The sequence below is a fragment of the Equus quagga genome, chromosome 2 (genome assembly GCF_021613505.1).
Source record: "Equus quagga isolate Etosha38 chromosome 2, UCLA_HA_Equagga_1.0, whole genome shotgun sequence".
NCBI classification, from domain to species: domain Eukaryota; kingdom Metazoa; phylum Chordata; class Mammalia; order Perissodactyla; family Equidae; genus Equus; species Equus quagga.
In genome coordinates, this window is record NC_060268.1 from 110,244,041 (window position 1) to 110,259,048 (window position 15,008).

At 43.9% G+C, this 15,008-nt stretch overlaps 1 protein-coding gene across 1 annotated transcript in view; it reads right to left on the minus strand.

The window, feature by feature from the left end:
- NID1 (nidogen 1) overlaps window positions 1-15,008 on the minus strand; it is a 77,292-nt gene that overhangs the window by 52,439 nt on the left and 9,845 nt on the right. Inside the window, exons 2-4 of the mRNA XM_046652181.1 lie at window positions 5,272-5,571; window positions 2,946-3,172; window positions 174-547 (exon numbers count right to left, since the gene is read on the minus strand). Coding sequence (XP_046508137.1) covers window positions 174-547; window positions 2,946-3,172; window positions 5,272-5,571 — 901 coding nt within the window. The remainder of the gene's footprint in view (window positions 1-173; window positions 548-2,945; window positions 3,173-5,271; window positions 5,572-15,008) is intronic.

Consider the following 15,008-nt stretch of genomic DNA (forward strand, 5'->3'; position numbering starts at 1 on the left):
AGGCCATCGGGCCCAGCCACCAACGCTCTGAAGCTGGGAGGTCCCAACCCCATTTCTCTGGGCTCTCATCCTTACAAACCACCATGTAATACACACAACCAACACCCCTTCAGTCTCCTCCATCTGGAAACCCGTGTCCAAGAGCACACCAACTGCAACTTAAACGGCCTTACCAACTCCTGTTTCCTCAACTTCATCCACATCTATGACCTGTGGGTGTTGCTGGGGAAATCTCTCCACCGGCAACTGGAAAGACCTGGTCCTCTCTGTGGGAGGCCCCAGGGGTCTCTCGGTAGCCAGGTGGCGGGGGGAGAGGACACTGGGCCTGTTGTGTGTGCCAGTGTCTCCCCTTCTTGGAGTCTCATAGGGGAAGGATGTGGTGCCTACATCCTCCAGGCCCAGATGTGTCACTGAGTCATAATCTTCATCGTCATATTCTGCTCCATCGTCCAGTCCGAGGTTCACGTCTGAAGATATCACGCCGCTGGCTGTGGCTGGACTTCCAATCTCAAACACCCAGACACCCTGCTGCCCAGAGTTGCTGCTCCTACAAGGAAGGACAGGCTTCTTAGAAACAGGCCAGCAACCCACAAACGACCCCCACCAACCAAGCAGAAGGAGCCCTGGGGGTCTGTGTCAATTTGAAACCCACTGCCTGCTTCCACCTACAGCCAAGGCTGGAGGGTGAGAGAGCAGACACGGTCATGTCTGGTCATCACAGAGCTGAGACCATCCAGTGAGGTTGTATCCGAATGAGTAGAACACTAGCAAAGGCTTACCCTCAGCCATTTGAGAGGTGCATTCCAGGGACACTGCCAGGCCTTAAAATATGACTTATACTAATCGCTGGTCATATGCCCTACCGTATGAGTAACCTGTTGACTGGAGTCACTCATATTCTCCGTTATTCTCTTTCCATGGCATGGTGTGATATAATAAGAAATGTATATTTGGTCTTTGTCTTGGGCACATAGCTCCTAAAATCCTTGTAATCTCTGGAACGATGAGTGTCTTTTTGTATGCTAATGAGATTACCGGTGGCTGGAGACTCTAGATAGCTTCAGGATGGGGGCGGGTCACTAGAAAGACCAAGATGATCGGAGGGTTGGAATTTTCAGCCCCGTGCCCTGACTTCCAGGGAGGGAAGAGGGGTCAGAGACTGAGTTAATCACCAATGGCCAAAGATTTAACCAATCACGTCTGCTTAATAAAAACCCCTAAACGATGAGGTTGGGAGACGTTTTGGGTTGGTGAACGCATCGAGGCGCTGGGAGGGTAGTGCACCGCAGAGGGCATGGAAGCTCCGCGTCTGGATCCGTCCCATACCTTGCCCTATGCATCTCTTCTGTTCGGCTGTTCCTGAGCCATATTCTTTATAATAAACTAGTAATAGTAAGTAAAGTGTTTTTCTGAGTTCTATAAGCCATCCTAGCAAATTATCAAACCTGAGCAGGGGGCCATGGGAAGAACACCCAATTTACAGCTGGTTGATCAAAGTACAGGTGGCAACCTGGGACTTGTGACTGGCATCTGAAGTAGGGGCACTCTGATGGGACTGAGCCCCTAACCTGTGGGGTCTGTGCTAACTCAAGGCAGTTAGTGTCAGACTTAAATTGAATTGTAGGACACCCAGTTGGTGTCAGAAGTGTTCTAAGTGAAAACAGTACAGAGATGGTTTATTAGAAATCCTAACTCTATTAACTGTGACTCTTGGACAGGTCTCAGTTTACCTTTTTATGCTCAAGGGTGTAATGAAATGCAAATGAGATTCAGAATCTAAAGGCATTTTATTATTGTAAAATACAATAGAATAACCCTAACCTCTACTCTTTGCTCCCTTTTTACTATTATGTGTCTGTGTTCCTATCAGAAATTAAGTAAAATCACCAGATTACACGATAGAACGGACATACATTACTCCGTGAAGATCACTGAGCGAAAAATTGGGGTGGGATGGGGGATGAGGAATCAAGAAAGTCCTGCAGAAATCGAATCTAATCGATCTGTCTGCCCGGGACCTCAGTGAAGGCAGTGGTGGGCAGAGCTTGCTTGCACCGGCTCATGAGAGCCGGTTGTTAAATTTTAGCAGTTTTGCAAGCCGGTAAAAAAGTTAAACTATATAAACTTACAGTTAACTAAATTATATTAAAAACAAAGGCAGTAAATACTCAAAACATCGCATCTGAATTCTTTTACTATTATCTATGCTTTTGAAGTTGTTTAAGTCTACTGCAACTGTATGGTGAGAATACTATATAGTGGTTCATCTTTCCTCAACTCCACGTTGAGCAACATGACAAAAGTATCCGGAAACTGGCCATGGTAGGAGTATTTACACCATGGAAATAGGCAAATGCTATAATGAGGGCTTCCCCCACCTCCGCAAAGCCAGTAGTTAAGCGTTTATGAGCCCACAGTTAAGTAAAGGGCAGAGGAGTTTTAGACTCAGTTTGACAACAGGAAATCGGGAGGAGGCTCTTTCTTTATTTTTAAAAGAATAATGGGAGAGGAAAGATTTTAATTTTAGAAAAGCAGTCTGAGTTTTCTCTCCTTTTGCCAAATTCTACAAAACTGCCTGTTTCTGTTGTAAGAATTTCTCCCCTGGTCAACGTGGGGGGAAAAGGGTTTTCTCAGCCTTGGGTTCATAGCAGGAGACAGGTTTAATAACTTTTATTTCTAATTTTGTACTTGTAGAAGAGATGGTAGAAACTGTTTCAAATGAGGATGATATCTAAAAAATAGGATACATGTTCTTTCTAAGAGTATATGCCATTGAGTCCATTAGAAAAAAAGTACTACATAATATAAAAACTATATGTAAAATTTAAATCCGTGGGAACATTTTTAGGTAATGTTCTATAATGCCCATTACATTATCCTCAATAAAATGATAAAATGATAATCTTATTAAGGGGAGAATCTAGTGAGGAACAAAGAAAGCATACTTGGCCAAATTTCCGATTGATTCTCTGTCGTTAGCAAATATGTTATAAGCTCCGTCGCTCTTCCACAGTAATCCCACTAAACCTTGACTGAATGCCACCAAAGCGGGAACTTGGTCCTCCTCCTTCTTTGAGAATGTCGTAGAGAACTGCAGACCATCTTCAGGATAAAGGAAAATGGCGTAGGAGCTGGAATCCGAGGAGGCCAGCACAGCCTGGAATGTGTTTCTCTGTGAAGATGAGTTCAACTTCAGTTACTCAGGAAAATATCTACAGATCTTAAAATGTGCTATTCACCCGACTATATATAAAAAAGTACAGAGATGGCAGTATTCTCATTTTATTCTAAAAGAAGTACTTTTGTAGTAAAGATCAAGTATTCCAGGATAGTTCCCCTTAAATCTCTCTAAGGCTATGTCAACATGAAATTTCCTAATTAATTAATGAATACCTTCTGCATACTGTGACCCTGAAGTCAACCAAAAATTATAGAGATGGTACCTCTAGATGGTGCCCTAAATCTCATGTAACTTAGCAAATTCTGACCCTTAGAATTTGTTTCCAGGCCATTAAACATATTCAACCACACTCATCATTTAGCATATATTCATTGAGCCCAAGCATCATACGGTAAGAAAGAACATGAGCTTTGGGCAAAACACATCTGGATCCAAATCCTTGCTCTACTCATCCTTGGTTATGGGATCTTGGGCATGTTACTTAAGCTCTCTAAGCCTCGACTCCTGAATCTGTAAGATGGAGATAAAAGCACCTATTGCAAAGAAATGGTAGGAGGACTCTGTGAGATAACATCTCAAGGGCCATGCTCCCTGCACTCGGGAATTTACAGGCTAGATGGGAAGACTAACACGTGAACAAAACATTGCAAAACCAGGGGATAGATTCTAAAATAGAGTCGTGTGCAAGTGCTATAGGAGCCATCAGAAGATGGCCGATGCTGCGAGGGGTGGGAGTGGAGGAGGCTGTCGAGTTTGAATGAACGAGCAGGAGTGAGGGTCAGGAGAGGAGGTCACAAGCAGAGAGGACAGCAAGTGCAGGATACTGTAGGTGGATAAACAAAGGAATAAATAAGCATGATTAGGGAATTGCAAATAATTTGATTCGGCTGCTTCAAAGGGTGTGCAGAGAGGTAAGGCAAAGGGAGATTGGGCCCGAGAGGCAGGCAAGGGCTCTGTATGAGGGGCTGGGTGTTCATCACTCAAGCGAAAGGGAGACACACTTGAGAAATTTAACGTTTGAAGCAGTTTTCAAGCACAGCACTCAGTCAGATATAGGTGGCAAAGCAAAATGTGTCATGCAGGCCCAGAACAGGCTTTCCCAAAGTGTGTTTTATGGGATGTGATGTGTCTTATTTGGGAGGGAAAAAAGGATATTGCCAAAATGTTTGGGGACTGCTAAATTAAAGAAAACTAAGCAGGTTTCTTTATTGCAGGGCTTTTCAGAGTGAGTCACCAAGAGGGGGATATTAATTTTAGCATTTCCCAAACTTATTTGGCCAGAGAGGCCTTTTTCTCAAGGACTGTCTCGTAGGACTAGTATTCTGTGGTGCACAAATTTGGGAACTACCAGCCTGGAACATCTCCCATTTAGGTGGTGTCTCTGGGACCTTTCAAGTTTCTCCCTACCCTGTAATCCTATAAAAATTAAATAATGGTGGAGCGAAACTATTTTTCCAAGGAGAAATTGAGGCACGTCCCAAAGATTCACTTCAGATCTAGAGATGGCTTCTCGACCTACTCAAATATTCCCCTTCCTTCAAGGACAGTGCCAGCTGCCCACACCCTTAGAGCCTTTCCTGACCACTGTGCCCACAGAGACGCCCACCCCTGGAGAACAATTACACTTGGTTCGGAACCACTCACATGGTGCAAATGGTTCTTGCCTCCCCAACTAGAGTGTGGGTCTTGTCTTTATTTCTCCACATTCCCCAGGACCACTTGGTTATTTTAACCTATCACTTCATATTAATAACTTCGCTATTTAACTAGAAATTACCTCCCACCATCCACCACCAAAGCAGCAGCTAGAGGATGCAGTTTATCAACCCTTTTCTTGCTATGTATCAGTCATCTCAGGAACTGGCTTTCTTTACCTCTAATCATCATTAAAACACACAGTTATATAGCCTTGCAGATAAGGATTTGGAAGTTTCAGACCTGCAATAACCAGTCTATCGGATTTTGCTTTGGATGTCTTGTCTTTATCAATAGCACGAGAATGATGTACATCATAGCAGCACACCCAGAAGACCAAAGCGTGCAAAGCCAACCTGTCAGCCCCTCTGCACTTGTACCTGGGCGGTGCTTACCTTGCCTTCCTGGGCAGGGTCCTTGCTGGGCCCTTGGTAGGGGGCCACAGAGTCCCAGGTGACAACCACCACACTACTGGGCTGGAAAGAGACTTCCGGGAACCCTCTCTGGACACACTCTGCTGCCAGCTGAGTGACAGAAGGGGATAAGTCTTCTCGATAATAAACCTTCCCGAGGCCATCCGTCGTGTCCAAGTCCGCCAGGAAGGGCGCGACTGTTCCAAAGGTCGGTGGGAAGAGCCCAGGATGGGATTCTTTGGCTGGGGGTTCACTCGTGGCAATGATGCCATTTGTGGTGACCTGCGCAAAACCAGGGCAGAGTTAAAAGGCGTGCAAAACAACTTCTTCCTCCGAGGGACTAAGCTCCCACTCATAGAAGGCTGACACAGATACCCCCAGTATGTCAAATACAACAGAACTGGAGAAAGACATGGTCTCAAATTGTAAAACTCAGCATCTTTTCCTAGGCAGGATGGCCTGGTGGGAGGAGCACAGGGAAAGAATCGCAGGACTTGACTCTGGCATAGACAGGTCACTGGACCTTGGGCAAGTGTCTTAAACTTCGAGTCTCAGGCTTCCTGTGTGTGTGTGCTTCGTATTCTGCAAAGCACCATTCAAACACGAGTCATTATTAACACCCTCATTAATTTACTCAACAAACCGAGTAATCACTACATACAGGGCTGTGCTCAGTGCTGTGGGTCCATAAGGGTAGTATGCAGTCTCCACCTTCAAGGAACCCACAATCCAGAAGGAGACAGGAAGGATGGACACAAACGGAGAATGATACAAGAAGTAAAGTGTCAAGAAGTAAATCTGAATGGGGCATTAGGGTATCATGAATTATTTTGAATAGTTCGACGTGTTAGAATAATGGCTAACATTTATTGACTGTTTACCATGTTCCAGGCATCCTATTAACATCTAATCCTCAGAAGTACTCCATATAACTAGGGACTTCCATTATCCACATTTTTCTGATGGAGAAAATGAAGTAAGTGAACCAATTTTTCCCAAGTTACCAATAAGTGGTAGCCCTGGGATTTGAACCCAGGGAGCCGACTCCAAAGTTGGTCCTCTTTCTCACTATGCGTACAGCCTTCTTGAAATCAGTTATAACTGCCTATAAAAAGATATATACTGTGCTTATCCAGCTAAAACCCACACTCCTTGGGAAAATGGGAAAGGGATAAACAGCCCCTTGGTGGCAGGGGTACCGGGCCTCCTGTGAGGCCAGGCTAAGAATGAGGCTTTGATCCCCCCACTTTCTTGTTAGTGCACAGTCCACTGATGACATAGAACACCACTCCAGTGGTCCTTTTACTTTGAGAATCTGTGAATTAAAAAAAAAAAACACTAATTAAATGGGAGAGATGGTGCAAATGGCACCTTAGTTTGCATTTTAAGAGGCTGCAGACTGGAAAAACGTGAATCCCAAAAAGGGCCTTTCAACTGTTCAGGAGCTGATTAGGAGGCCTGTGGGTTTTCCAGGGCACTTATTTCCCTTCCTCCTCCTCCTCCACGGTCGTATCCTTCAGTCCCTTCAGACCTTGTTACTAGGGGGCAGGGGCGGAAAGAAAGGAGAGGAACTCGAGACCGAACCTTGCAATATGCCAAGAGCCGGATAAAAGGGTTCAATGTGGTGGAGCTGATTTGGGCCCCGGATGGGAAAAGAAGGAGAGTTTTGGGAGTTAAGTGTGGACTTAGCAAAACCCTCCCTTTTGACCCAATGTCATGGGCTGTTAACTGTGTCGGTGACATATTTTCCATCATCACTTGGCACCAGCAATGATTTTCTGGAAGGCAGTCAGGGAAGGAGCTTCACCCAGCTGGTCTCTCACCCTCCTCTCCCCACTAACCCCCCAAACATCTCCCAGCACAAACATCCCGATTGGCTTTCCGTGTGGGAGCGTGGGAAACAGCTCACTTTCTCAAGCCGCCAGAAGTTGGCAGTTACCAGCTGCTAGTGGGAAGTGATCACATGGAGGCCACATACAGACAACTTCGTTTTAAAAAGCTGTCTTCCAGTGAAATTTAAGTCAGTCCTACAACTTTGAAAACACTCCCGGTGTCCTTTATTATTGAGAGTCTGGGCGCAGGAATGTTTCTATTTTCACAAGGAATGCTTTAGGAACTGATTTTTAGACAAGTATCATGAAGAACTGCAAATGCTTTGGACAAAGACCAGAGGATCTTCATTAGTCTTAGTGCTGGCAAATTGTTTCTCAGCCAATTTTACGGCACATTCGACTCAACTGTGATAATAGAGAAGAACGACATCAAAGATAAATGTCATGTACAGAGCATCATATACATCATATACAGAGCACACAGGAGTTTCATTTGATTCTTAGCTTTAAACTTCTCCCCAGTAAACATTTTTTTTTCAGATATACCAATTAGTGGCAGATGATGAACAATATTCCCTTCGTTTTGATACCAGTCTCACTTTACATATCTTTCAAGCACATGATGCCTCTCCTAGCCTTGTTCCTTTTCCCCATCTTTTTAAAGTGCCATCAAGCAATTCAACATAAAAGCAAGGAGACAAAGAGAAGGGCCTAAAAGTCACTTAACATAATGATCTCATTTACTGTGTGCCTGCTGGCGCCGGCTGTCTTCTCACCATGCAGTACTGTATCCCTCAGGGCTGGGACCCTGTCTGTCTTGGTCACCACTGTAGCTGCAGAGCTTATATGCTGCTGGCACGTGTTAGTCCCCTCCTCTCCTGACTTCCTCCAGGAAATGGGGCAGTAGTTTCATAGAGGATAGGGCCCGTAAACCTGGGTTGTTTAGAAATAACGCCTGAAGGTGCACAAGCTCCAAGGGTGAGCCACATGAAGGATCCCAGCACTATGTGCTACTGCGGTTCTTCCCACTGGAGTGGGACACCGACTACAAAAACAAAGGGTTTGCATAAATAGGAACTGATAACTCGAATCCAAGCAAGTCTCTAGATCTAACCACCAGTTTACAGGAAATATAGGGGACAGAAGAACATGTTAAATGATACCATAGGAATGCCATCAGCACAATCCAGAAAACAGGACACTCTGAAGGACAAATACCCAGTTTCTTTAATAAACACATCACAAGAAAAAAGAGGCAAAGGACCTGCAGATTTAAGAAGTCCTAAGAAACATATCTACCAGATGCAACATGTGGTCTTTAGATTCTGATTTAAACTAATTAACTGAAAAGTAAAATGATACTTTTTATGAGCCTGTGTGGACATTGAATTATGTTAAAGAATTATTATTTTTTAATAATAAGTTGAAGTCACTTTTTAGAGATCATTCTGAAATATTTACAATGAAATTAACTGTTTGGGATTTGCTTAGAAACAATCCAGTTTAGATGAGGTGGGGAAGAGGAAGACTAGGTGCGGATAGAAATGGAACAAGATATGCCATAACTTGATGCTTGTTGAAGCATTCATAGGAGTGCATTCTAATAGTCTCTCTATTTTTGCATACATTTGAAATTTTCCATAATAAAACTTTAAAAAAAAAATAGATAATGAACATGATTGATCTATAAAGTTTACCAAAAGTGGGCAGCTGGTTTTTATAGATCAGCCAACACTAATGTTCTGTGGTTCCTTGTCTAAACTCCTCCCTTCCCCAGACTTGCCCACCCCTCCCCCTGTCGCAGCCCCTGCCCCTCCCCCACTAGGGATTTTCAGGAGTGTTAATTGCATGGGGCGGGCCAGACTGTGTTAATGAGCAGAAGGTGCTGGCAAAAGCAGATTACACAATTAAAGTTAATCAAAAGTTACAGAGCCTTGAGGCACCGGGTGCAGCACCCTGAGTCCAGAAAGAAACAATTATTAAAACTGAGTATTACACAGCAGCCACCAGTCTTATTCTCTGTTCACCACATTTTTGCTAGTTAAAAAGTACATGGCTTATGGGACCAGAGTTTAGTTAAGATGCGAATATTGGTGACTAGAGGCTGGACTAGAAACACAAGTGCTGAAGAAAACTTTTAAATTACTTGCACTTCTCCAAACTCACCATGGTGTTTCGCCTACTTAATACTGCAGGCTTTTGCATCTGTGGTCCCCTCTGCCTCAAAGATCCTTACTCAGCTCGTGTCCTTGGCAAAGTCTCATTTCTCCTTGTGAAGCCTTCCTGACCTCCCCAGCAGAGTTTAACACTAGGTCCTTTATGTCTGCCCCTCTCTCTGTCTTTGCAATTAGCACCTTGGAGGCTTAACTCAGGTACCTTGACTCCCAATGGCACCAGCACATCCCTCGGTATAGATCACTCTGCAAAACCCTTGTGGATTGAATGTATTCCTAAGAAAGCCTGTCGGAGTTCATGAGAGAGCTAATAATAATAACAATAATAATAATGTTATATTCTTTTCTTTTTTTTTTTTTTAGAGATTGGCACCTGAGCTAACAACTGTTGCCAATCTTCTTTTTTTTTTTTCTGCTTTATCTTCCCAACCCCCCTATACATAGTTGTGTATCTTAGTTGCAGGTCCTTCTAGTTGTGGGATGTGGGACGCCACCTCAACGTGGCCTGATGAGTGGTGCCATGTCCGTGCCCAGGATCCAAACCCTGGGCCACCACAGCGGAGCGCACGAACTTAACCACTCGGCCACAGAACTGGCCTCAATATTACTTTCTTAAGGTAACTCACACTAACCAAATATTGCCTAGCTGAAGTTCTTGGTGGACTAAGTGAAACCAGTAGACAGTTAGCCATTGATGATTAGGTAGCTAGTAACTAAGGTTTTTTTGCAGTTATTAACTATAGCTTTTAGTTGTTTACCCACCCCTTGTGAACTGTGCTGCTTAGGCAATATGCTATCTAACTCCCACTAGGTTCCTACAGATAACATCTCCCTGGTACCCGGGGTCACCAAGGTAATGGATATTTGAGCTGTTTTTCAGGAATTAGGACCCCTTGTCCAGTTCAGGCCAGTTGAAACCACCAGCCCATCAACTGGGCCCACACAGACGCCTGACAATTGACCTTTTTGACATCAAGAGGCTGAAAACTCCACCCTCAGATCATGCTAAGACCACCATTCTGTGAACAGGCGTCTTATGAAGAGGAATGAAATCCGACTACGCTTGTGCAGATCATCAATCACCTCATCTTTCCTCCCCTCCAATCATCTGTCTCCACACCCTGCCCTCTACCCCATAAATATCCTGGAGTCCCATTTTCGAGAGGTGGATTTGAGACTCATTCTCCCGCTTCCTCACTTGGCTGCCTTGTGATTCAAATCCTCTCTCTGCTGCAATCTCGTCGTGTCAGCGGCTGGTTTTCTGGGCAACAGGCAAAGATGAACCGGGTTCAGTAACGTAAGTAATACACCACTTTTTTTATTGAAAAACAGCTACTTCCAGCACGTTCACCAATGTAAATATAATCTTGTTATATTATATAATGTAAATGAAATCTTGTTTACAGTTTACACTGGGAAAAAGAAGTTCCATTAGCAAAGTTAAACTTCAGCTCAGTGTGTTACTAGCACAATTTAACGCCCCTTTACAGAACATGTCTGTCCACTCACCACAAGGGACACAGCAAACAACAGGCTTATCCAGCTGCATGGGGAAGAACAGGTCCATTATATCACAAAACACCCCAGGGTGAAAATGCCAAGCACCACATGGCCAACAGCTGGAGCCACTTATGTACAACTGTTTCAACTCTGCTGACATTAAGAAGAGGATGGACAGAGCCACTAACTCATAATGGGAGAGTGTTCCCCATTTAAACGAGCACTTCCTGTCTCGTGTTCATCTTTAAAGTGAACTCACAGACAGCATGAAGCACTGGAGAAAGTCTAAATGCAGATAGTCAATAAATTAAAATTATATTCAAATGCACACTGAAGAAGTGAAACAATAAGCATCTTTTCAGGCTTACATGAGCCAGTAGCGGTCCCAAGGGCAGAAAGCTGCTGCAATAGTCGGGGAAAGCCTTCTTCAAAACAGATGTGGTTAGAGAATACTTGAGGTAGACACAAATAGGAAACAAATGGGGACATTTGAGAAATGCAAATAGCTGTGCTGAGAAGACAATGAAATTGCATGGAGTTGCAAAAGGAAACTCTCGGGTAGGAGGAAGCAGAGACTTAAAGTGAAATAATTTAGGGTAAAGACTGAAAAAGCAGCATTTACAGAGTGTCTGCTAAGTTTGAGGCTCTTTACTAAAACTGTTTGCATTTTAAAAAAATTTAATACAACCATCCTCTTTTCACATATTTGAAACAGACAAGGAAATGACAAGAGACTTAATTTAGCTTAATGTCATATAACCAGCAAGTGATGGAACCAGGATTTGAACCCACATCTGCTAGAGTCCATAACTTGTGTTCTTTCTGTTACTGTAGTCAGCTGCCTAGTTCAGAGATATTGGGAGCAAAAGTCATGGAAGTTGCAAAGCTTCATGACATGGCTTCACAGTTAGAAATTGGACAGCTAGACAAAGCTGGAAAACTACAAGGGCCAAAGAAAAGAAAAATCTGATAAAGAAGTCCAGGAAATAGCCAAATCCATGATAGAATCAAGGCAGAAGTTGACTTCAGCCTAGAGCCCAGAGGGGACCTGGGGCCTGACCCACTTGTGTGGTACTTAACAGTTTACAAAGCATTTTTACTCCAGTTGTCTCATTAAACCTAGTAAAGTAGGCAATAACATCATCTCAATTCTTCATCTGAGAAAAAATGAGTTTCAGTTTGTTTGACTTGCCTAAGATCACACAGTAGAGGTGCCAGAACACAACTCTGGAGTTCAAATTGCAATGTTTTTCCATTAACCCCACTGAGCCAGGGAAATGGCTCTGGCTTGAATTAGAAATAAAAACAAAAGGATTAGCAGATAAAAACAAGGGACAACCTATGGGTAATAGTTAAGAGATGAGTCGACATTTTCAGCTTAATCTAGTTAACGTCTAATGAGAGACTTTGGATCAGTTACCAATCTCTTCTGTAGGAAATTTCTACCTGGGGTTACCTTCCAACATTTGAAAATGGTTGGGGTCTTTAAATTTTAACTTCTGGTGTATGTATGGAACAAGAGGGAGTGGTGTCCTTCAGTATTCCAGAACAGGAGACTATCAGGGAAGGGAGGAATGGCCTCGCCCGAACCCTGAGCCTCTGGGGAGCAGTGTGTGCTCCTCCTTGACACCTTGGATGTAGGTATCAGAAATTTACCTGTGCCAACTGGAGCACAGTACTCCCCTAATTCAGATTATACCAATCCCTTAATTTGAACATCAAGAATTATAGGGAAAGAAGCATTCATCTGCCTTTCCAGAACGAACCATATGTCAGTGTAACCACAAGCCCAATTTGTGAGAGAAATACTTTACAGAAGTATGCTAGCTAATAAATGTAGAAAGATAGAAACAAGGAGACAACAAAACGAAATAAAACACCATTCAGCAACCTTTAGTTTAATAATTGATTCAGGTAAAAATCATCAATGGAGGCTAAAAACATTAGGTAAAAGGTCAGTGGGCAAGGGGCAGCAGCATAAGGCCAAAGTGTCACCCCATAGCTTGCTTACTGTTCCAAAGGGGGAAAACGTAACTTTACAGACATGATCTAGCTGTCATCTCCTTATCACCAGCAGCTAGCAGAGCAATCACCGGACATCAGTTCCCTCCTAATGTTATACAATATGACACATAGAGCTTCATTCCTGAAGTATTCTTGTTAAATAATGTTACTACTCAACAATAAAATACAAATAACCCAATTAAAAAATGAGCAAAGGACTTGAATGAACATTTCTCCAAAGATACACAAATGGCCAATAAGCACGTGAAAGAATGCTCAACGTCATTAGCCACCAGGGAAATGCAAATTAAAACCACATGAAATACTACTTCACACCCACTAGGATGGCTAGAATCACAAAGTCAGATAATAATAAGTGTTGACAAGGATGGAGAGGCATTGTAATCCTCATACATTGCTGGTGGGAATAGACAATGGTGCAGCCACTTTGGAAAACAGTTTGATAGTTCCTCAAAATGTTAAACATAGAGTTACCATATGTCCCAGCAATTCCGTTCCTAGGTATATACCCAGGCAAACTGAAAGCAGACATCCACCCAAAAACTTGTACACGAACATTCATAGCAGCAGTGTGAGTGGCATCATGCAGTGTGAGTGGCATCATGTGGTGTGAGTGGCATCACGTGGTGTGAGTGGTGTCATGTGGGTGAGTGACATCATGTAGTGGTGAGTGATGTCATGCAGTGTGAGTGATGTCATGCAGTGTGAGTGGTGTCATGCAGTGTGAGTGATATCATGCAGTGTGAGTGGTGTCATGTGGGTGAGTGACATCATGTAGTGGTGAGTGATGTCATGCAGTGTGAGTGATGTCATGCAGTGTGAGTGGTGTCATGTGGTATGAGTGGCATCACGTAGTGTGAGTGACATCATGTAGTGGTGAGTGGTGTCATGCAGTCTGAGTGGCGTCATGTAGTGGTGAGTGACGTCATGCGGTGTGAGTGGTGTCGTGCAGGGAAATTTTCAAACACACACAGAAGAATAGTACAACAAACACCCATATCCTCATCAATCTGCTCCCACAATCATGCTCCAGTTCTTGTTTCATCTGTTCCTTCCACACATGTGCATATGTACTTTTCTTTCTTGAAATATTTTTACTTCATCTCTTCTTGAAAGCAGTTTGTCTCAAAGATGTCCTTTTACCATCGCTTTGTTTCCATCAGGATCCAGCCAAGTCCTCATCTTGCATTTGGTTACTATGGCTCTTAAATCTCTTCTCATCTATACCAGTTCTCCCTCCTTCTTTTTCTTCCATGCCATTTATTTGTTGAAGAAGGGGAGTCTTTTAAAAATAAATCACATCACTCTTTGCTTAGAAATCACTAATGGCATCCCACTGCTTCACAGAATAAAGTAAAAAATACCTAGCATTCATTCATTCACTCATTGAACAAATCATGGCAGAACACCCGCCCTGTGCCATAGGCACTACTCCCAGTACCAGGGACAAGGTGTGAGTGCGGCAGACCAGGCTCTGCCCTCACAGGGCTCAGACTCTCATGGAAAAGACAGGCAACAACAGGTAAACAAACGAATAGGCTAATTTTTTAGGTAGCTTTATACACTGTGATGAAAATACGATAGACTGCAACCAACCATCACAAATGGGGGTCTGCGTGTGGGCCGAGACCTGAATGACAGCAAGATGCAGCCACTGGGAAATCAGGGCCATGAGTCCTGGGCAGAGGAAGAGAAGTGCTAAGAGCTGGATGGACAAGCTGGCTGTGGTCAAGGGAGAGAAAGAGAGCTGGTGTGGCTGGAGCCTGGCGTGTGAGGGGAACAGGGTAAGGGATGAGGTCAGAGAGACCAGCTAGGCTGGGCCACGGGGGGCTTTCTGGATGCATGGTGAGAAGTCTGGATGTCATTAAAAGCAAAGGAAAATCCCAGGAGGTTCTGAGCCAGAGTGGCCAGGTCTGATTCAGCTCTTGCACCACCGTCCTCACTCACATTGGCTTTCATTCCGCTCCCGTGACATGCCAGCTCCTCCTCTCCATACTCTCACGGTCTCATGTCCAGCAATGCTTCCTGCGTTTGAACCACCGTCTGGCCTCCTGTGCTCTTTCACACAGCTGACCTCTACTCATCCTTTGGTTCCAGCTAGGTTGGGAAGGTTCTGACCCCTCCAACTAGCTCAGGTTTCACCACGAGATATCCCCACTCTGAACTTCTCTCTCATAGCGCTCATCAC